Raw genomic sequence first — 22,740 nt, 5'->3', positions numbered from 1 at the left:
TGATAGGATTAACAGGTTGAATAATGTTGCCCTCAAAGTCTTACAGCAAATACTCAATTCAAAATGTACCCTTAAACAGCTGGTTGGTTCAGATAATTGTGCTATTTTTCATATATTAATACTCAGACTGGGGCAATTTTTTCTAATTAACTCATGAATTGGGTCAACATATGTTTAAACTTCACAAAGAGAGAAAAAAAAGTTTGGATTCCCATTGGATATGAAGGAAAATTAGAGAGAAGTTTACCGAACAAAAATGTCCTTTCAAGGACTTCCCTACACTGTCAATGTCACTCAGCCCCAAACCCACTTCATGCTGTTAATCCTTAAAGATATTCTCCACACATGTATTAAGGCACACGTAGAAATTCTCTCATTTGTGCCAGACTTATGTAGGGAAAAAGTATAATTGCCACATTAAAATCCTCAAAATGGCACCTACTCCTTCTCTCTCATTAAAAATTCCGATATATGTAATTATGTTTCATTTCCCAAGTTTCACTGCGAGATGAACACAAGATGATTTGCTGAAATAAACTGCAGTTCTTGAGTTGGTTGTAATAAGGAACCTCTCACCAAGTGCAATGATGTGGCTCACTTGTGTATTTAATGTTTGTTGAAACACAATGGAGCTCAGAGTACAGAGCAACAGAGGAATACGCTACATCAGGCTTTCACTGTCCAGACAATACTTGTAGAGTCAATACATTGTTGGTTTTGTTATTTTAATTTGTCAACAAAAAGATGGTTTTATGACAAAATAATCACTGTATTTTTGTTGTTTTTTGTATAGTGGTGCCAGGAGCAGCCACCGTCATCATAATGGTGTGTGTGGGTTTCCTGGTTGTCATGGTGATCCTTGGTGTGTTCCGAATTCGTTCCATCCATCGCCGTGGCGAGGGTGCCAGGGGCGGGGCTAAGGAGGGTAGCAGCCAATGGGATGACTCTGCCCTCACCATCATCGTCAATCCTATGGAGGTATAAAAAAAACAGACAAGTTATCAACCTGAAAATGATATGATTGTAATAAATGACCACACCTGTTGAAGGGTGATTCTGGTGTTTTTACACCTGGGCCTTATTTTATTTTAATTTTTTTTTACATATTTTGGGGTCTAATTAAAAAATAGAAAGTTGCTGCACCAGAAAACAGCTGTTATATCGCTCTGTTCAAAGCCACCAAACTCCATTGGCAAAAACAGTTATTTTACCTCGCGGAGAGTTGTTGTTTTAAACACCAAAGTCACACAACAGATTTAGATGTTCTGTAAGGTAACATCTTAGAAAGGTAATATTGCTGTTTTTGTTAATGGAGTCTGGAGGCCTTGAACAGAGCGATCCAACGGCTGTTTCGGGTTACAAAAAGGATCTTACCCTTACAACAAATAGGTCTCTGTAGGGATTCTTTCTATAGAATAACAATCTTTATAAATAATAAAATAAAAAAATAAATAAAAAACAGCTGTTATATCGCTTTGTTCAAAGCCACCAAACTCCATTGACATCATTAGTAATTTTACCCCGCAGAACACAATAGTTGCTCGTCATTGTAGTCTGGTGGCCTTGAACAGAGGGATCTGACTTCTGTTTCTGGTTACATACAGGATCTTATTCATTGCCAAGGACTATCTCTGTAGCAATTCTTTCTATAGAATAACAATCTTTATGCAACCAGAAAACAGCTGTTACAGTATATCATTCTGTTCAAAGCTACCCAACTCCATTGACAAAAACAGTAATTTTACATCACAGCAGACAGGGGTTGCTGGTCTGCCCTTCCACAATCGGTTAGATAGTTTTGTGTTATTGTGTGACTTTGGTGTTCAAACACGATAGCTATCACTTCCGAGTACTGGCTTCCAGCTGCCGCATTTAATCATTAAGTCCCTAAAATATGTTCAAAAGTGCCAGAATTAGTCTTTAACCTCCTGTTTTCATCCACACGTCTCTCTTTCTCACAGTCCTATGAATCTCGCATGGGCATCTCTGCTGACACGGAGGGGGAGGGGGAGGAGGACGAGGAGGTAGCGGAGTCACCTGACGACGCCAGCGACGACCAGCGAATCATCATCAAGAAGGAGGGGAGGGACGGCAACGCCCGCCGCTACTGAGCCACACGTGTCTCTGCACCAGTTCTCATGGAAACCACAAACCGGATCACCAGTCACACACTCCAACACTTCTAATATCAACGACTGCTGACACCACTAGTATAAGGAATGTATGCTTACAAACACTACGCACAACACAGTCACTGTAATACTCTTGACACTCAACGCCATATGTGACCTATAGCCAACAATGGGCTGTTGTTCTCCACCTAAATGTTCAATGGCACAATGTATACAGTTAATGTAATTTAATCGCCTGAGCAAACCCCACCAAAATTGTTTGTGGTGCACCAGTTCTAAATCACGAGATGGTAATGTGTCTGTATAGTGTAACACTGGTTGAATGAGACTACTTTTGTTTAAAAAAAAAAAAAAAAGATTGTATTCTATCTTTTGTTATTGAACACAGAATGAAATCTTTACAAAATGAAAACAATCCGCAACATGCCGGCCTTGAACAGATCTGTAGGCAAAGACACAAAGCCTTGATCCCGACACATCTCCGCACTCCCTTATTAGACTGACTCGAGAAGTCTGTGCACAAGCTCTTCCCTCCGTCTTTGCATCCTCTCGCCGCATATTCCTCAACCAGAGTGAGGACAGTGAGGTCAGGCATTACGGCCACTCATAAAAAACTAAAATCCACTATGCTTGCAGGTATTTTTTTTGGTATTGTGTCTACTTTAGCGCTTCAGCTCCTGACTATACTTTACATGGGGCTGATGATAAGATGAGAAGATTTGAGGACTATCAACCATACACCTCATAATTTACACAAGTTGAAAGAGAATAAAAGCCTCCAGGTGTTCAGCCAAATTGGAGTCTTTGCAAAGTTTCAGCTTGTGCCACTAAATGACAAAACATCACCATCTACAATAAACCAGACCTCTGACTCCCTCCCCTCACAGTGACCGCTGGAATGTGACTCTCACTGCACTGTTTCACTCACTGCACACTGCTCTTACAATAACTACAAGACGTCACGTGCAAACACACACAGAAAACACACACACACACAAACACACTCCATGACGCTACCCCTGCTGTTTCCAGAATGTCAGCTCAGCTTGGGCAGTTTTGATTGTATTGATTGTAATGAATTTTTCTGTACATACAATGATGAATATTATGATATTATTGTTATTACTATTATTATTGCAGCCACTCTTTTTCTGCACACTTTGCGAGGGAGCAGATTCTGATTTTCTTTTCCCCATTTGAGTGAATCACCTTTACAGCACCAGAAAACAGTATAATAATAATAATAATAGTAGTAGTGATAAGGATGATAATCCCTGGCTTGATGAGTGTCTCTTAATTTGTGTGTAATATTGTTGTAATTTAAGAACTTGTCAATATCTGAATCACAGAAAAAGGAGGGCACATTGTTGTGATGCTTAGATACGTCTCACTCATTTTATCTCTCACGCTTCCAGGTCATTTTTTTGACATTTCAAAACCTTTTTTTCTTCTTTTTATTCCCTCCATAAATTATCTTTGGTTCAATGAATGTACAACTGTGTGCTTCTCCTCACCTTCCCCTCCTGCCTCCCGCCTCTTTCCTTCACCTCTCCCTCTGTGTCTCTTGCTGTCTGTCTGTGTAGCCTATCAATGTGCAGTGCTAAACCTGTCAGTAAATAAAGCCTGTCGTTTTTGAGTGTGATGTTAAGAAGGAATAAACATTGCATTGATTAATAACTTATATTATTACTATGTTACTATCGAAACATTACCTGTAATTATTGATACGATGATGACATGGATTATGCTGACTAATTGTTATTGAGAACTGTCAGAAAACATTACAAAATTCATAATAAAAACACTATATGACGTCTCCACGAGAGAGCTTTCTTGTCAGAGGAGGGTTCTCACTGAAATGACACTAATAATGTAAAACTGTTAAAAAGTGATCATATGTCATATGTGAAAAGTAACTTAGAAGTTCACATATTTTTTTAAAAATCTACAATATCTTGATATCACGTATGATTAGGCCCATAACAAATGTCATGCAACTTTATTATATTTCAGTATATGGAGTACAAAATGACTAAATGTACAGTAGCAGAATGCAACAAAGTTTACTCATTTACTGCACATATGTAAAATGTTGAGGTACTTGAAGTTTACTCAAGTATTTTCATTTTTGCTACTTAATACAGTACATCCACTAACATTTCAGAAGGAAATATTGTACTTTTTACTGACAGCTGGAGTTACAAGTTACGTTTCAGTTTAAGATACCAACATTATAGTCTTATAAAGTATAAATCACTGTTTTAGATTGAACTAACAAGGTTTATATGAAGTACCTAAAACAAACTCTACTAGGTTGAGCAATAAAATGCTGCTTATGTTAGAAGTTGACCTAAAGGTAACAACAGCTACGACATTATACGAATACCTAAAGGTGTCACTTGTGGTGAAGAGCGGTGGCGACATGAGGGCTAAGATAAGGCTATTGACAATCTACAGTAGTTAGAAAAACTTGTTCAATTATGAAATTATACAATTCAAGGGCTGTTCAAGCACTTTTCATGGGCAAAATATTTCAAATAATTCACACAGATGTTCACATTTACCACTCTAACCCAGCACGGTGCTCAAGGGGGTCACTATGTTGAAAAGCAGTGGGGGACATAAGGGTTTGATAAAAAAAGGGTGGTCCTCAACATATACGATCTTAGGCAATGTAATGAGGAGATTGCAGGTCAGAGCAGATAATTAAAGCAGTTAAAAACTGCATAATGGTGCATCAAAATTAATTCAGTCTCATTTGTTAGTTTTTTTGCCCAGGGGTTCAGGTCCACCCTGTGGCCCTTTGCTGCATGTCGTCTCCTCTCTCTCTCCCATTACCTGTTGCAGCTGGTTGAGTCAAAGATCATTTTAACATATTTTTTAAAATTTTTTCAAAATGGCCATTTTGTCACAGGCCATTCCTATTGATTATGAGAAATTGAGGTCCCAGTCATAATATAATATAACATGCACAAATACCATACTACATATTTATTTTTTAATGTTTGAAGGCAAAAATACTTGCAATTATACCCTCCTCATTCGATATTCCCCAAGATGTTTTCATGTCACCATTGTGCTTCTGCTACTATGTGTTTCAATGATTTTTTTGAATCCTTCCTGTGACATTATAATAAAATAAAATTAGTATGTTCTTCATTGATAATGATATATTAATACTAGACTTTTGACCTTTAAAGATTTTGCCTTGTATTGATACTTTCAAACATGTTTCTTTAGGTAAAATGCGGTGAGGGACACAATAAAAAATGTTTTTATACACCAGCGCTGCAATTTGTTTTAAAGGAATTAAGTTTGCCATTTGTCTTTTAACAGCAATAAGTATCCAGCCAACATTTACCACTGGGTTCACTTTCTTTTCTTTTCAACTTGACCTTTGTTTCTATCCCACTGTAACTATAAGTGGGTCAGGGGCCCGGGGTCATCAATGTCCCAGAGGCCCACCGTGTCAAATCGGGAGACGTGTAGCCTATTTCGATTTATTTATTTACAATTACTTATTTGTACATCGTTGAATAATGAATGAAGAATAAATGAAAAAAAGAATAATAAGAGGTTTTTGTTTTTTTCATCACGGGGGTTTCTGGTTTGGCACCTGGCAACTGCACGCCTGATTTGTTGGACTTTGATCGCCTGCGCAATGTCTTTTGTTTTTTTTTACGTAGCTCACTCTGCGTCTGTTCCACTACGTTCTGTTTTTTTCAAGCCCTGACATCTTCTGACGTAAGCGCGTTCACGAATACGAAACCGGCGTACGGTTACGAGACACTCCGAGCGAACGGTGAAGGGTTTTGTGGGTCATGGAGGAGGAAGGTAAATAAAAAGAGACGCGCTTGTGACACGCCGCGGCTGCTTTTGGACGGTTACCGGGAGGTTTGACACTGCGGCAACTTTTGCTGTGATTCGGGGGGTTAAAAAACAGGCGGAGGAGGCAGACGAGCAGAGCGGAGAGGAGGGACTGTCGGTTCGGCTACAGCAGCGGCTGTCGGCGGTGAGATGAACATCATGCTACCCCGTCTATTCATGCCTCTGTGGCTTCATACTACAGGAATGATGTCTGCACTTAGCCCTACAGTAGCTAGATAGCACTGTATGCTAACACTAGCTACACTTGCTATTGTTCTAAGGGTCGTTATTTCTTCAAATCTTCTTCCTTCGTCTCGCTGTTTAACGAGCTACAAAAGGAAATAAACGTTACGTAGAGAACGGTTTACCAAGCTAATGTTGCTGCTTGTAGCTGAAGCTGAAGCTTGCTAGCTTCGTGCAAAACAAAGCTACCATTGCTCCCAGTCTGGTTAACTGCTTTGACACATGACAGCAGTCTGACAGTTTAAAAACCTGTGTGTGTGAGAGAGCTGGCAGTGAGTTGCCTTCAGGTGTGCACAGTGTAATACTTCTACTCACTCAATAAAAGTAGGATATGTGTGAATGTGCGGGACAAAAGCGTACCTTCCTCCAAAGGTAATGTGTTTGTGACGGTGAAGTGAGCGAGTAGACAGGTGTCACAGTGGCCTGTCTATCTGTGATAGTGTGCGTATTAATATCTGTGTCTAATCCTCTTACTTTGACCCTAATCATCATACAGCAGCTGTTTGAATCAGTAGGAATAAAATATTATTTCATCTGTGTACTAAACCATAAGAGCCCACCTGTGGATCAGACTCTTTTATGATGTTTTGTGGTGCTAGAGTAGTCCTCAGTTGAGTGGAGTGCACAGGGAATTAAATCTCTATTCCTGACTGTTCATTATGGAAATTGTTGCTATTACGTATCCCTCCAGAGGGGTTAGAGAAGTTGAGTAGGCCAGCATGTACAGCAGTTTGTCAGCTGTTCATCTCTGAGCCTGGATGTGGGTCAGTGATTTGAGCAGCAGGATTTCATCCATGACAACGTATAGTTTTTTTTTCAGTAATGCAGCTAGGAAGTAAATCACTGTCATAAGGATTTTTCTTTTGTTATTGTTTTACTCCTGGAAGATCAGGTGAGTGATCATCAGATAAATGCGGACCAAATAGGACATAATGACAATATAATGTTGGTGCTGTGTAATGATGACAGTTTTGGGTGTATGGCTGTGCAAATAATGGAAGTGTTATCAAAATCGTGATATGGCCTAGTGTAATATCCAAATCGCAGAAGCTGCAATTTTTTGATTAAGGTAAAACCTGTGACAAAACAGCATTATGATTTGGTACGGGAGTGTTGCAGAGATGCCCTGACCTACAAATCCTGTTCTCCGATTGTTAGAAAACATGCTTATTTTCTATAGACTATGGAAAAAACAATATGCATTTTTAGAGCTAATACTGATTATTAGTAATCAAGGACACCAATTTACATTTGCAGTTAAAATAAAAATCATATTGTCAAAAACTAGAATAAACAGTGATGGTATGCAACTAAGTATAATTTACTCAAATACTGTACCTAAGTTCAGTTTTAAGGTACTTTAACCATTTTCTGCACCTATTCTTCCACTCCTCTGAATTTAATTGATAACTTAAGCTACAAGTAGGGTTGCAATGTTATGAGATTTTTTAACGTTACGAGAACCCTCAAAGAAAATATCACGGTTTCAAGGTATAAGGGTAGATGGTATTTCACAATTATTATCCTTTTAGGAATGAAAATAGAAGGTTTTTTTGGGTGAATAAACATTTATAATTTCTCAAAATAAAATGTCCTGACAGACATTAAAAATGTATATATTTTAAGTTTATATCAAGTTTCATAAGATCTATACGTTAAAATTTGATTTTTAAAAATTCTAAAATTAGATTTTATTTTATTTTTTTCATTCTAGTCAAATAAATACCCAGGGTTTGTCAAGTCATTTGTGACTTGGAAAGATTAAGAGGTTTTTTTCTACAATACCCTTTAGGTTATTTAACAAAGGTGCACAGGTAGATGTTGCCTGAATTAAATAGTCAGAAATTGTCAAAAATGTTATTTGAATTAGGAAATATCTCATTAAAGAACAAGCTAACAACATGCTCAGACTTTGAGTTGCAGTTTTTTTGATACTCATTGCTATGGACATATTTTGTTGGCCGTACCAAAGACGAGTTGAAGTTCAATACCCGGCCCTACATGATAATAATTATAGGCTTGTTTTTAGCAATAACAATATGGTGATGTGAATGTCCTGTTCACACAGAAAAGGCTGGAGTGCAGTCAGAGTGCTAATATGTAATATGCAGTGAATGCCTGTGCCTGCCGGCCCATCACATCCACATTATTAATGGTTCACCCTCAGCCAGGAAATGACCCGAAAAACAGCAGATGGAGCTTGAATTTGGTTACGTGACATGAGCTTATCTGTGCAGTGTGAACACACTCAAGATTCACCTTGCTTGGCCTGTCAGCTCTTAAAGAGGCCAACAACAATTACATATGTTTTAAATGGGGATTTGAGATAGTATACAAATGATTACATGTAGGGCAGAACATTGTGATGATATTGACATATATTGCAATTGCGATGTGAGTCACGGCTGTAGTTGGAATGGTAATTTTTGCGTTTAATTTTCACTGAAAAGGATGACAATGATGATGTTGTGAGGATCTACACGTTTCCTTACGTCTGGAGAATATGATTTGTAGGCCGGGGCATCCCTGTAGCAGCCACAACATAACTGTGAACTTCACCTGTTGGAGTTTCTTGAATTTATCACACTGTTGACCGATCTGTCTTGAAAACAAATTGGATTTTGCACAATCATCCAAAACAGAAATTGAGAAATGCATCTGCTCATTCTCTTCTCAGTTCTCAGGTGGTCTGATTGGGTTTGCCTCATCCTTGTGTTGCCATGGCGATGCGGGAGTTGGTGGAGGCAGAATGTGGGGGAGCCAATCCCCTCATGAAGTTGACCAGTCACATGACCAAGGAAGGGGGGGCATGGCGGCACCGCTCAACACCTACAGTGAGTAATTTGTAGATATCCGTTTAAATGTCTCTATTATGAAGTGTACATATTTGAGTCTTGCTTGACAACAGACATGGCACTAGTTTCTCTGTTACCTCTTTTTTTCCATATTTTCTCACAGATTCCCCCCGCTGCTATAGAAATTGCAACTGAAGAAGAGGTCAGTGCTTCTGTTCCTTTTCATATTCAGTGTATTTCAGCCACTCAGATGTGTTTCTCTGTGTATACTGGATGCCTTTTCTTCAAATAGTCTCTAAAAAGTAGATTAATCTTTCGTAGCTGTTGTAACATGCTTTTATTTTGGCTCCAGCTGGTGAATGAGTTCCTTCAGGCGCCCCCACGACCCCCACACACGTTTGACATGGGTCAGCTGCTGGAGGAAATGCAGCAGATTGACCAACAGAGCTACAGACAAGCTCCACAGAGAGGCATGTATTATTTCTAACGTTTCAGGTATTTTCTTTAGACTATGACTGTTTTCAGCATTTTAAGCACCACGTATTTCTATGCCATAGCTCCAGATGTGGCAGCGTTGGCCCTCTCTGGTGACTGGGCAGCCGAGTTCCTCTCAGGTCCTGACGCTGCCGCCGCACCGGGGCTCACTGCTCTCGGTGATGCAGCAGACGCTGATTGGACGAGAGAATTTATCGCTGAGGCTGCAGGTAGCTTGAGTTTCCTTTAGTTGCTCTTTGTTGCTAACCTGTGTTTCACTCTGGAAACGCACACTCTGCTTGATGTGCATGTCATCATCAGTCTGTCATGTGTCATCACTTTCTACTGAGATCAGAGTAAATTTGCCTTGGATAAATCCTTTGATTTTTGCCTCGTATGTCATTTTTACAATCTGCCTATCCGTGTTTTTTCCTATGCTCCAGATCCTGGACGCTGGGCAGAGGAGTATCTGGAGCAGTCGGAGGAGAAGTTGTGGCTGGGAGATCTGGGAGACAAGGAGAATGAATGGTTAGAACAGAGAATGGAGGACATGGATAGAAAGTATTCATAGTACGCAGATGAAAAATAGCTTTTATCAGGGGTCTTCAATGTTTTTCAAGCCAAGGAGCCCTTAGCTGATAGTGAGAAGGAGGAGGGATCCCCTATTACATAAATTGTATACAGTATATTGTATAAAATTCTATTGCATATGAAACTGGGCCTACAATAACATGTAGTTATTATTAAATATAAACAAGTCGGCTTTCATCAGACATATTCTTGTCAAAGAACAACGCTCTTCCATCAAACAATAACTTGGCTGCCCCCCTGCAGTAACTGTTGAAGACTCAGTTTTGTATAATTGGCTACTTCAGTCACGCTACAATAAATATGTAGTAGACTGTAGTTAAGCCACTTGTGTGGGGAGTGAAAGAGGATAGTAGCAGAGGCAGACAAAGGATAGCAGATTTGAATGCATGTCTGAACCTTAATGTTATTGTCTTCTTGTCGGGCAGATGTTTCTGTTGAATTTAAATTTTTCAAACAATTCATCCTTGTCCGTGACAATATTGAAAAGGCTATCTGAACCAGAGCTGAAGTTGTTGTATAGAATAACAGCCTTACAGATGTCTGATCATCAGCATAGTGCACTGACCTCAAAAATGCAAAGTACAGCCTTCAGCCTGAATTGATTTGTTCTGGTGTACATATGCAGAATAAATACTGTTTCTTCTTGTATTTATGTAATTTAAAAGAGCATGATGCACATTTATTAACATAAGCACTTTGGTCCATCATGTAAATGTTCCAGATTAAGCCATTCACGCTAATTTTCATCTGCAGTCCCTGACAGTTTGATGGCATATAAAAACATTAATGGAAAACACACAAGAGCCCATTATCTCAACATAACTTAACAAAAAGTAAAGAAATGACATGACATTATCTCTGAATTCCTTACAGTATAATATTAACAGTACTTTGTTGTTAATCTGACAGGACAAAGGAGTATCAACCAGGAGAGGAGCTGAGGCAGACAGCCAATGAGCTTGTCTCAAAGGTTGATGACCCCAAGTTACAAAACACAGAGGTGAGCAACGACTTAATGTTTACCTGACAGCTGTTGGATCCTCTTTAAATCATGTGTCATTCCTTTTTACATATCTATCTCCATATCTTTTCTCTTTTTCATTAACATTTTTGTATAGTAGTTCCCTGGGAGCAACTTGTTGGTTTGGAAAGAAACTAGCAGTATGTTGGTATAAACCTGACCAATTAGTAATGGTTAATGGTGAATGCTTTTTTGTTTTTGCTGTCATTTTTTTCGTTGTTGTGTAGTTCCTGCGATTCATTAGGCAGATTGGCGAGGGCAGTGTGACAGTGGAGAGCAGAACAGACAAACAGCTCACAGATAAAGCTCAGGCCGAGGAGGCTCAGAACTGGGCCTCCAACCTCAACCAGGTACGAGTCTCTGCCCACTGAGGAGGGGATGGTTGCAACTGGGAATACATTGGGGAAGCACATTGGTTCACTTCTGCACAGTATAGGCAACGCCATGTGACTCATCACCCCAGTATCTAATGCAGAGTAACATTTTCCAAAAATCTAACCAAAAGCAGCCACTCAGCTCCCTGTAATATGAAGCTCATGGCTGCACAGCATTGCTGATGGAATTTGTTCAGCAAACAGACGACTCTGCTTTTCTTCTTATGCATTTAGTTTTTAATGTGTACAGTCAAGCTGTGGTTATTCCCATCTTGAGTCAGTTTTCCTTCAGTTTTTTGTTTTACTGGGGTAAAACTCGGGTACTTGTAAGCGATTACTTTGACCCCATTCAGTTCAAGCAGAAAAAGGCTGTTGCCATATATATATGTGGAAGCCCATTTCTGCTAAGAAAAGAAACAAATAGATCAAAGGTTAGATCTAAAACTATATTTCAGTTCTTTCAATAAGTTTAATATATAAAACAATAAGTCACAATTTTAACTTACTAATCAAACATTGTGATATATTAAGTGACGTAAAGTCATTTCAAGTTATTTTGAGTGTGATTTTGTATCAGAACAGTCAGAATTTCTTACTTTTACTTACTAGTCTAAAGAGGTCAGAACCCCAGCAACACTTGCAGAAAAAGAATTAAAGCCTGACTGATACTTGATTTTGTATATTGGCCGATACACACACATTTTTCACAATGATCCCTCAGATGTGGCTATGAAACACCCTCTGACATATGAGATATTTAATGAAGGCAGGATGTTTTTCAGTTGAACAGTTAACTTTAATGTCTAAACATCAGTGCACTGAAACAGTAAACTTGGACTTTAATAATTATAAATGAACTGAAGCATCTTTCTCTGCATTAACATCTTTGAAAAAAGAGTTTTTGTATTAGCGCCTATAGGGCAACATGCTGATACGGCATCTGTGATAGGCCAATATTGGCTGATAAGTGTTGCTGGAGTTTTGACCGCTTTAGATTTTTTTCCGTTCTCCCTGAGCCAGAAACCCCAAATCTGAAAACTTGTCATGTCCAACTTTTTATGTGTTTTCTTTTTCTCATCCTGGCAGAAATGGGCTTCCATATTATACTATGTATGTGTAGCTCTCAGTCCTGTTTTTGATGAATATCTGTTCACCATGGCTCCATTGTACTTTATTGCCCTCTAACTTTGACATGTACTTTTCCATTTTTTGACCTCCGAACTCTCGGCTTGCCATTCCCGCAATTAAAAACCGCCATTCATCTACTCCTCCTCCTACTAAAATTACTCCTACTCCGCCCACCCTTCCGAAAAAAACCTCCTCACCAACTGCTCCCTCCTCCTCAAAACATTGCCCCATTCCCCACTGCCATCCCCTCCCGCCATAGTTCCTGACGGAGACAGGGGGAGGGAGTCTTCCCTTGGAGCCCCCAGCGAGGAATCAGAAGATTGAGAAAGTTAAAGCTAAACAAGCAGAGCAGTGGGCCAAGGTCGTCAGGCAGGTAGGACCTCTGTGGTCGTGACAGCGATAGGTTTTTTATTTTTAGCTGCAATTACTGCTATATTTAAGTTTTAGCAACACAAACCTTAAAATAACAGCAACATTTATTTATTGTGTTGCTGTTGAGTGCATTTTCTAAGTGAATGACAATCAGGAGGTAGTTAGGAAGAAATGTAAGAAAGGAGTAGGAGAAAAAAAGCTTTTTCTTTGTTATTTCTTCTTTCATTTTTTTCCTCCTATTCATTCACTTCCCTCTATATTTTTCCTGTTTTAAAATCCACATCCTCAGCTCTAATAACAGTTTTCATTGCCAGCAACTGCTGACTCAAGTCAGTCACTGTTACTGCTCTTCATTGCTATTCAGGTGTCAGAGGAATCGGCTGAAGCCTGGGTGGATGAGTTCGCCACATCAGGACCGGATTTCCAAGAAGCTAAAGCTGCTGTAGAGGTGAGGCGAGAATCAATGAGCCAAACCTGAAGTGCAGTGATATCTATAGATGAAGCACACCGGTGTCCTGGAAGATAAATGTTTGGGAATTGGGAAACTTACCTAAACACAAATTGTCTATCAAGGAGCCCTTGAGAAAGTAACTTAATCCTCTTTGAGAAATAAACAACCACTGTTGACTTATGCTACAAAACTCCATCAGTACACTCTCATCAGTCCTTTGGAAAAGTAAAGGTCAAATATGTCTATAATACAGGATGATATATAATGTGAGGGGACTGAAGTAATGATGTATATCTGTCATGTTGTCAGAGTGATGTGGATTTCTGGGAGAAGCTGCAGCAGGAGTGGGAGGAGATGGCTAAGAGGGATGCAGAGAGCCATCCCTGGCTGTCTGACTTCGATCAGCTACTCAGCTCCTCTTATGACAAGGTAGCTGTCAACCCACTCAGATCAGACATCTGCTAAGAAATCTGTTTACATGTTTGAGGATTTGATGCGTAAAAGTACATGACATGCCGTATGTTGGACAGTCTACATACACATGCTCTGAGCAGCCTCCTTTTTTCCGTGCGTTTGCCCCAGGGGTATCAGTTTGAAGAGGAAAACCCCTACTTATCCCACCCGGACCCTTTGTCAGAGGGAGTGAAGAGGATGGAGGCAGGGGACATCCCAGGCGCCGTGCGATTCTTTGAAAGTGCTGTACAGAGAGAACCAGACAACCAGCTGGTGAGCCTGTGGTTTCATTTACATTTTCTTTGATCATCCTAAATCATATATCATAAATTATAAATGTAAGAACGGCCCCTAAAAGTCGTCTTACTTTTGATTTCACTCATGTTTGTTTCCCCACAGAATGACGTTGTAATTACCCTTTTCTGTGTGTGTGTGTACATTTTCTTCTCATGAAATTGCAGGCTTGGCAATATCTGGGAACATGTCAGGCAGAGAATGAGCAAGAATTTGCTGCCATCAGCGCCCTCCGCAGGTAGGAAATCAGAATTGCAAAATGTTGCCTTAAACCATCCAGATGCAAAACAGACATTGTGTTTGGTAAAGTTTGGAGGCAAAATATAATATATAGTCATCTGTTTTCTTTTAGACATTGTTTGGAAGTTATAGTTACCTTTTTATAGTAGCTTAATAATAATTTTCATGTCTGCAGGTGCTCTTCTACTGCCTTTTTTGAGTAAACATCCAAAAAAAAATTCAAGAAGCTGCCTAAAAAGCAAAAAAGTCAATAATGGAAATAGAGTCTATCCTGATGCCTAATTAATACAAGTGTACAGTGACCTTACAGCTCAGGTACGACAAGATAATGTTGGTTCCTGTGACTGCTTCCCTTTTCTCATTGCCTCTTCTTCTTTCACTAGATGTATAGAGCTGAAGAACGACAACCTGACAGCTCTGATGGCGTTGGCTGTCAGTTTCACTAACGAATCGCTGCACAGGCAGGCCTGTGAGACTCTTCGCGACTGGCTGAAGCACAATCCTAAATACCGTTCTGTGTGGGAGCAGACTGAGCGTGAACGCCAACAGGATGGTGCCAGAGAAAGGGACAAGGAGAGGGAGAGGTTCGGGTCACTGCTGCCAGAGTGAGTATCACACACACATGTGGGATTCAGAATGATTTTGGGTTTAAAACGAAACAGAGATCCAGCATCCAGTGATCCTCAGATGTTTGTAATGATAGAAATATCTTCTGACTCTCTTGTGTTCACCCCTTCTTTTCTTTCCGTTTCTCCTGCACAGATCCTTGTTCACTGATGTCCAGACCCTGTACCTGCATGCAGCTAACTCTGACCCCGCCCAGGTGGACCCTCAGCTGCAGTGTGGTCTGGGAGTTCTCTTCAACCTCAGCGGGGAGTACGACAAGGCGGTGGACTGTTTCAGCGCCGCTCTCTCTGTCACACCACAGGTTGGTGTAGAAGTGCTGAGATCCTAACATCTGTCTCCAAACTGCCTGCTGTTTGTTTCTGAGCGCTCTCTTCTTTTCTTTTGTCTCCATCAGGACTACCTGCTGTGGAATAAATTGGGTGCTACACTCGCCAATGGAAGCCGCTCAGAGGAGGCGGTAGCCGCCTACAGGAGAGCTCTGGAACTGCAGCCTGGTTTTGTACGCAGCCGCTACAACTTGGGAATCAGCTGTGTCAACCTAGGAGCACACAGGTGAGGAAGTCTTTGGTCTGTATGTGAGTTTTGTCTGAAAAAGGGTTGAAATAAACAAATGCCCCCCCCACACTGCCAGACTCCAATATCCACATATTTAATGCACCAAAGTAGTGATGTTTCAAGCACTACTGCTGTTCATCAGTCTGTAGAGCAGCTCACTTTTGACCCAGCTCCAGACCTTTAATGGGTTGGATGTGTTTGCATACTCCTATTTGTATCAGGTTTTAGCTTTAAAAGGAATGTGTCTGGACGCAGTTACCATATTTACATTAATTAGATGGATTCCATGAATATTTACACTCCTTTTAGACCAAAAGAAAACATTGGATAAAAACATGACGCTACGCTACCCATTTCTGTAATAGTTTTATAATTACTTAGTGGCCTGGTAAATCTTAGGTTATTGCGATGTGACTTATTTTATACCTTTGTGTAAAATAGGTAAAATGAACATTACATTTGCCCTGTGCAAGTGGACAGACTAAAGGTTTGAAGTGAAACTGATCACTTGATGAACATACAGCTGCTTAGATCAAGCCTTTCTTTTTGCAAACATAGAACATTAACAATTGAAATCACAAAAACAATCTGCCTTACTTGTGTTACTATTAACGAACAAAACACCATCATGTTTTTTCTGTTTTAGTTTCAAATTCAATACGAGCAAATTATTTTTAAACTTGTGTTACTTTGAACTGGACTTGATTGTGCTTTCTTGCTGAATTTGCTGATACATCCGAACCTAACAAACCCTGGTGCAGTGCAATAGCTTTTACTTCCACTAGATGGCATCAGCAGTTTTGTAAAATCGACTCAGTTGCCAGTTTATTTGATGAACCTAGCTTAATAAAAACAATGCCGTTTAATATTACAGCTCTAAAATAAATCCAACTTATGAATATGTAAATGTTTTTGTTGAAAATGTTTCAGAGAGGGGATCATTTATAAGGTTCGTACAGGTACTGGAAATCCTTGAAAACACTTGAATTTTAAAAACGGTGTTTTAAGGTTTGAAAAGTGCTTGTATGTAGGATAAAGCGCTTGAAAATGGGAACCGTATTATATTCATAATAAGTTGTTTCATGTTTGCTCATTTTTATGATTATTGTATTTAAATATTATATTTTATATTATTCCAGCTGTTTGGAAAGAAAAAACTGTATTAATTTATTTTAATTAATATCAGATACTGTTTAAATGTAGTCATGATTATCTGTTGTTCATCCTGTCCTGTTCTCTTTCTCCTGTCTCTTCAGAGAGGCAGTGGAGCACTTCCTCGAAGCTCTGTCTCTTCAGCGCCAGGCCGCCGGAGATGGAGCGAGAGCTGCGAGGGGGCCAGGAGGTGCCGCAGCCACCATGATGTCTGACAACATCTGGTCCACCCTGCGCATGGCTCTCAGCATGATGGGAGAGAGCTCTCTGTACGCTGCTGCTGATCGCCGGGACTTGGACACGTTGCTGGTTCACTTCTGCCAGAGAGAGGTGGAAGGTGGGACTGAATGAGGACCAGCCAGGGGGAGGGGGTTTATTGAGTGTGAGTGCGGTTTGCTGGGCGGTAAATGTTTGGGTGACTGAATGAAGCGGAATCAGAGAGGTAACGGTTTCAAAGAAATGGCGGAGGAAGACACTGTGAATTATCCAACATCCTAGAGACATCATCTTGTGGTCGTGTGCACTTAAAGGACTTTTATCAAGTTTGCAGTATTAGTCTCTACTTGGAGGACGCAGCCAGCGGTAATACAGTCATGTCGCTGTATTTTACATGTTTGACAGTCCTCACATTTCCTCCTGAGAACTGCGTTTCATCAAATATCACAATGATTTGAAATTTGTTCTCAATGAAGAAAGTGATGATGTAGAATGAGTGAATCTATTCTGTATTCAGCCGTGTGGACTGTTATGTTTGTCATGATATTCAGTGCTCTCACAGTCTTTCTCAACAGCAGGTTGTACGTTAAACTTAGTACTTAAACTATACTTAGTACGGTTATGTAGATTAAAGGTACAGTATGGCTGTAACATTGAATAGAGAAGAGTACAAGTGCTCCGTAGAGAAGGATTAGGCCGGTCCAGAGATCAGACACTAAACAGAAGTGCTACAGCAGCTTTCTTTTTTTATACTTTATTTAATTTTTTAGTAATCAAATATCAACCAGGATGATGAACTGACAACCAGCGGGACTGTTACTGTTATGAAAAGGGGTGTGTGTGTGTGTGTGTGTGTACAGTATGTGTGTGTGTGTTTTGGGTTGGGTGGGGGATATTAATCGTGTAACGGATGAAAAGATCATATAATTGTAATATCATTGAGAATGATCTCTCTGGGCTCCTCCCTCTTTTTTTCATATCGCTCTTGTAAAACAATTTTGCTTCATTGTAAAATAATGCTAAATGCCATATTGTGTATTGTAACATAATTGTTGCACTATAATTGTTTTCAGGCTAGTTAAATCCTGACTGCAATGTTTAATATAATATTCAGCAATAAAGCTTTGATTCCAGACATCTGTTGGTGATTTTTTTTTTTCAGTCGGTAAACAAAACAGCTTGGCTCGAGTGACAAAGAAGTATGAGGCGCTGAACAGAGACCTCTTTAACAAATCTGATAACAGATAACAGATGGGATGGCAGATGATGTTTAAAGTTGGAAACACTTGTACCAAGAATGTAAATCAAAACTAGTTTGTTTTGAATAATGACAATTATATAATAGGATTATTAGTTACAGCTGTGCATATATGAAGCCTGATGTGTGCCACCAGTTAATAAGTTGCATTTAATTTAAATGAATACATTTTAAAAGGCTTTTACATTTGTATGTGTTATTATAATTATAAATTATTCTACTGCTGCTGTGTGAGTTGGACTAAAAGTTGGGTACACAGGACAGTTTGAGTGGTGGTGTTAAAATATTTTGGCCACCTTATTTACATACCATAAAGTAGACTAAAAAAAGTCAGCTCTTTCAGAAAATGTCCTAATTTGATGATATTGCATATTATTATTATTATTATTATTATTATTATTATTATTAGAAAAAAAAATGAGAAGGATTTTTTTTTCATTATGCATTTTCAAGAAAAAAGTTGAAACGTCTAGAATAAACTACATTTCAAGATTAAAGTCAACCTTCTGAGACTATATGCTTTAGTGGCTGGTTGATGACTTGACTGATGTTAGGTTGATAAAAACATAATGATGTTGATGATGATATATATATATGTATGCCGTTGCGTCACTTAAAAAACTGGATATAGTAATGGAAGAGACCTCTTTTTTTCTCAACCCCTGGCCCTAATACTCTTCCATACATGCATGTGCATGGATATGTGATAAATGAAATGTGTAGCATTATTAAAGTGAAACAAAAATATCTCATTATCCACGACTCATTTTAAGTGGGGTAATTCTATGCAAAAAAAGTATTTTCCTCTTGAACACTCTAGCCTCCATATTTCTGTCAAGATGGTGTGAAAAAGAAACATATTTTGCAATATGCTTTTCCACAAATAATGTAGAAAATATATGTTGATGATAATAATATTCTTGATGTGTTTCTTGTTCTTTGTGTACCTCTATTAAATCTTCAGGCAGTTTTTTCAGGGAGGGGCACTGTTCCGACCTAACATTTCATTTTCCTGCCTCAGACAGACACACGTGATAAACAAAGCATTCACTTACAGACTGCAGCTTTCAAAACTGTGTTATCAGCAGCAAACCACGCCCAGTTCAAGAACGCTGCCCTCTGAGCCAATCAGCGCCGAGGAGCCGGAGAGGTCGCGCACACTGATTGGCTCATTCAAAAATAACATGCACGCAGCCCCGCCATTTAAATGTTTTAAAAGTCGTGTGTGTTTCTCCGTTTAACGCCAGTGTGGAGTAAGTGAAAAGAGGTTCAGCATCACCTTTGTCTTCGTGAAAGGTAAGCCAGAGGATATATTTTAAACTGCACACTGATGTTAGTTAACGTAGTCTGAACTCAAATCATATGAAACTCATGACGGTCAGTGTTACTATCACAATGATGCGTCTTGTTTTGATATTAAGACAGAAAGTGAGAGGCTGGGTTCAGACAAGCTAACGCTAAATTAGCTTGTTGTTGACTAGCTAACAGCTCTTGTAGGTTAAGCTTCGCTGTTGGCGTGTATATTATTTGCTAATGTACATAAACGTATGAATACAAGTATGTAAACATTTGAATTTATGTTTTGTATCAGCGTTGAACGAGGTGAATTTAGTTTTTACATTAGTTATGTATCATGATATAGGTTTACAGGCACACACGTTATTAAAAACGAGCCACACGTATTCCTCAACAGTGTTTTGTTTTATTAACTTGTTTTTTTTTTACTTGTTTATACGTTATTGTTTGTAAGATTTCATTGTTTGGAAATGTGCTCGTTGGATTTTATTCACAAATGACAAGAAAATCCTTTAGTATCTTATCTGTAATTTTTCCACTAGTGTTGTTTTATACTTTGATGATGTTATTGTGTGTATTTCGTGATCTTTCATTGTTTTTCTCTGTTTTAAAAACTGTATTCTGTTTTATTTTCCTGTGAGCCAGTTCACATTTAAAAAGAGTCATGGGATCCAGTGAGAGCAAGATGACTGCATGTGCACCAGTAAAACCAGAGCCGGCCATCAAAAACAGTCGTGTCGGTGAGCTGATAGATCCACGCTCTCCTTCAACAGGAATTGACCGTACACCCATTCAGGTAGGTTACCAATCATACTGTAAGCTGTGGGGGAAGGGCGAATATGTAAAATAGCTGAACCATTACAAATAATGTTTCCTAGGTTGGTGTGCTCGTGCCCAAAGCTGTTAATGAAGTAAAAAGTGAATGTCCACTGGCATTCACTGATCCCCGCTCGCCTTCTGTCGGTATTAGCCGCACCCCTGTCAGAGAAGTCATGAGAGGTAATTATTTGTTAAAGAATAACTTTCAGTTTGACTTTTCTGACCTCCATAATGTCCTGTAACACTTTCTGTTCTTCACAGCAACAGTCGGGTCCCTTACTCGCCGCCTGGGCATGCTTTTCCATAACGAGACTGAAGGCAAAGCCTCCGAGAAACGCTTCAGTGATGTCGTGGAGGAGGAGGTCTTAAAGGATGAAGAGCTTGCTTCCACTGAGCCCCTCCTGACTCCTCAGTCTATCCGCAACTTTGGCTCCCTGGCCGAGCACGCTAACCTTCTGGCCACCCCTGTAATGCCCCCTCTGCAAAGTGAGGGTAGCTCAAGCCCCTTTGTGCTTCTTGGCGAGCCCCAAGTGGAGGTGGGGCTGGAAACCGAGGGAGACTTTAGCCTGGAGGAGGCAGAAGAGGCAAAAGAGTCTCCTCTTCATAAGAGGCTGAGCATGAGCCTGATAACCTGTCATGATGGAGCAACTTCAACCCAGATCTTTGCTGAGGTGCACCGTGACTGTGCTACATCCCCAGTGCCTAGTGTGGTGATGGAGCCGCTCAAGGATGGTGTGGATCATTCTTACGCCCTTCCTTCTATCACTGTTGAAACTGAGACCCCTGTTGAGCCTTCCCTGCCCGCTGATATAGATGAGTCCCCAGTTCAGGTGTCCACAGCACAGTCAGAGGAAGTAGAGCAAACCCCATCTTCTGAGGAAACGAAGGAGCTTGTTAAAGAATCGTCTTTGCAGTCTGCTCCCGCCCCAGAGCCACCGACTGTCCCCAGCTCAGAGCAGCCACAGCTCCACGCTGGCATCCGCTGCCCCACCATCGACCCAAAGAGCCCCAGTCAGGTGGTGTTCAAGCCCCAGTGGTTGGGAAAAGGTTTTGGCGCCACTGGGCTGAAAACTAGAGGAGGCTCCTCTCCTCTTGCTGTCCGCTTGGCCGTGAAGAACGTAACCAATGAAAACAAAGGCCAGTCTGGAAAACGGAAGCAGAAAGGTGTGTGGGAAGTTTGTGGCGTCTTGTGATCTACTGTATGATGACATGACGTTTTTGTTTGACATTTCTTTTTCTTTTCAAGGTACTGAAGGCCGCTCCCCACTGCAGATCCTTAAGGAAACAAACTCGCCCAGGGACAAACGTTCTCAGGTATTTACTGAATCTTAATGTGGACTACAGTATATCGCTTTGTTTTCTGTTAGGTGATATTGATTAATTTGGTGTCAGCTGAGGTAATGTTTGCTCCCAACTTTCCAGATGAAGCCGAAGGTGTCCACCCCAGATAAGCAGAGACTCGGACAGATGGACCGCAGGGTGCTGGCAGTGTCTCTGGATAAGGAGAACAGATGATCAACTGCAGCCACGTGTACAGAATCCTGCCACTTTTATATCTCTTAAAACAAGCTTTTATCTGTACAGCTTTCTTTTTTCTGTGTGTATATTACTTTAACTTTCACTTTCAGCAGTTTTCTGCCCTGTTTTGTAATCTTGTAAATATAAATAAAATTATTTGCATACACACTTCAGTTTTAAATCATTTGTAGTGATTGTTAACTATTGTTTCTCTTGTGTTTTCTCATGTTTTTTGAGATACTTTTATAACTTAATTTCTTCCACACCTAAATTGTAACATTTCTAGTCTTTTATTTATGCACAAAGAGAATAAAGGCTCAAGAATAAATATTTGTTCATTTTGCAGATCTTGTGTCATGCAGCTGCACTAGTTTTTGGTTTTCCTTCCCTCATTGAAGTTTGTATTGTAGCTTCTGTAACAAACACTAGAGGGAGCCAGTGAAGAAACCATGACATTTAAAGTTGATCCATAAAATGTTTCTGTTTTTATGCTTCTATCCAATCAGAGTTTTTCCAAGGACTGAAAGTGCATAAGAACATTTTCCCATGCATTTACATCTAACATTTTTTTTTTTAAACTGTCCAAAACAAAATAATTGGCTACCTTGACTTTGTTTTCTCAACTAATATGGGCAGGTATCAGCAGACCAAGTGCTGCTCACTGTGTTTCTTCACATTCTGTTGATGATTTTACAATGCTGATGCCATATTTCATGCCTTTATATTCAAATCCAGCAGAAGTTAAAGGTGCAATATGTAAGATTTTTAAAAAAAAATCAAAAATTAACTAAAATTATCAGCAGAATCCGAAGGAGTAACTGTTACAATATGTCAATGGCATGTATGTACTGTTCCCCAGGGGTA

At 39.8% G+C, this 22,740-nt stretch overlaps 3 protein-coding genes across 9 annotated transcripts in view; all 3 read left to right on the top strand.

Annotated features, from left to right (window-relative positions):
- Positions 1 to 3,948, top strand: part of clstn3 (calsyntenin 3) — a 28,992-nt gene extending 25,044 nt beyond the window's left edge. For all 4 annotated transcript variants that reach the window (XM_084357430.1, XM_084357429.1, XM_084357432.1 and 1 more), the window contains 2 exons: positions 794 to 978; positions 1,962 to 3,948. In XM_084357430.1, coding sequence (XP_084213556.1) covers positions 794 to 978; positions 1,962 to 2,111 — 335 coding nt within the window. In that variant the 3' untranslated portion in view covers positions 2,112 to 3,948. The remainder of the gene's footprint in view (positions 1 to 793; positions 979 to 1,961) is intronic.
- A 1,968-nt stretch (positions 3,949 to 5,916) lies between these two features.
- pex5 (peroxisomal biogenesis factor 5) lies at positions 5,917 to 18,120 on the top strand. Of its 3 annotated transcripts, XM_084357437.1 has the most exons (17): positions 5,917 to 6,144; positions 8,920 to 9,076; positions 9,201 to 9,239; positions 9,390 to 9,507; positions 9,595 to 9,741; positions 9,955 to 10,039; positions 11,012 to 11,102; positions 11,351 to 11,473; positions 12,885 to 12,998; positions 13,362 to 13,445; positions 13,758 to 13,877; positions 14,031 to 14,174; positions 14,363 to 14,433; positions 14,819 to 15,040; positions 15,198 to 15,363; positions 15,457 to 15,614; positions 16,874 to 18,120. In XM_084357437.1, exons 2-17 carry the CDS (start codon positions 8,963 to 8,965, stop codon positions 17,118 to 17,120), a joined length of 2,043 nt encoding a protein of 680 aa, XP_084213563.1. In that variant the 5' UTR covers positions 5,917 to 6,144; positions 8,920 to 8,962; the 3' UTR covers positions 17,121 to 18,120. The 3 variants fall into 3 exon arrangements, with proteins under 3 accessions (XP_084213563.1, XP_084213564.1, XP_084213565.1); XM_084357438.1 differs by lacking the exon at positions 12,885 to 12,998; XM_084357439.1 differs by lacking the exons at positions 11,351 to 11,473; positions 12,885 to 12,998.
- A 1,314-nt stretch (positions 18,121 to 19,434) lies between these two features.
- Positions 19,435 to 22,044, top strand: cdca3 (cell division cycle associated 3). 2 transcript variants are annotated; one of them, XM_084357452.1, is made up of 6 exons: positions 19,435 to 19,539; positions 20,185 to 20,335; positions 20,418 to 20,538; positions 20,620 to 21,522; positions 21,605 to 21,672; positions 21,781 to 22,044. In XM_084357452.1, the coding sequence occupies exons 2-6, from the start codon at positions 20,204 to 20,206 to the stop codon at positions 21,871 to 21,873; spliced, it is 1,317 nt and encodes a 438-aa protein (XP_084213578.1). In that variant the 5' UTR covers positions 19,435 to 19,539; positions 20,185 to 20,203; the 3' UTR covers positions 21,874 to 22,044. The 2 variants fall into 2 exon arrangements, with proteins under 2 accessions (XP_084213578.1, XP_084213579.1); XM_084357453.1 differs by having other exon boundaries at positions 19,441 to 19,539; positions 20,181 to 20,335.
- The last annotated feature ends 696 nt before the right edge of the window (positions 22,045 to 22,740 follow it).

Source organism: Pagrus pagrus (assembly GCF_965226575.1).
Source record: "Pagrus pagrus genome assembly, chromosome: 7".
In the NCBI taxonomy this organism is placed as follows: domain Eukaryota; kingdom Metazoa; phylum Chordata; class Actinopteri; order Spariformes; family Sparidae; genus Pagrus; species Pagrus pagrus.
The sequence above is the reverse complement of the archived record's forward strand: the minus strand, read 5'-3'. Positions and strand labels throughout refer to the sequence as shown.

Excerpts from the sequence above, each read along its gene's own strand:
- pex5 (XM_084357437.1), top strand. The coding sequence starts at position 8,963 with ATGGCGATGCGGGAGTTGGTGGAGGCAGAATGTGGGGGAGCCAATCCC. Across the intron at positions 9,240-9,389 it reads AAATTGCAACTGAAGAAGAG|CTGGTGAATGAGTTCCTTCA; the intron begins GTCAGTGCTTCT and ends TTTTGGCTCCAG. Across the intron at positions 15,615-16,873 it reads GTCAACCTAGGAGCACACAG|AGAGGCAGTGGAGCACTTCC; the intron begins GTGAGGAAGTCT and ends CTGTCTCTTCAG.
- cdca3 (XM_084357452.1), top strand. The coding sequence starts at position 20,204 with ATGGGATCCAGTGAGAGCAAGATGACTGCATGTGCACCAGTAAAACCA. Across the intron at positions 20,336-20,417 it reads TTGACCGTACACCCATTCAG|GTTGGTGTGCTCGTGCCCAA; the intron begins GTAGGTTACCAA and ends AATGTTTCCTAG. Across the intron at positions 21,673-21,780 it reads CCAGGGACAAACGTTCTCAG|ATGAAGCCGAAGGTGTCCAC; the intron begins GTATTTACTGAA and ends CCAACTTTCCAG.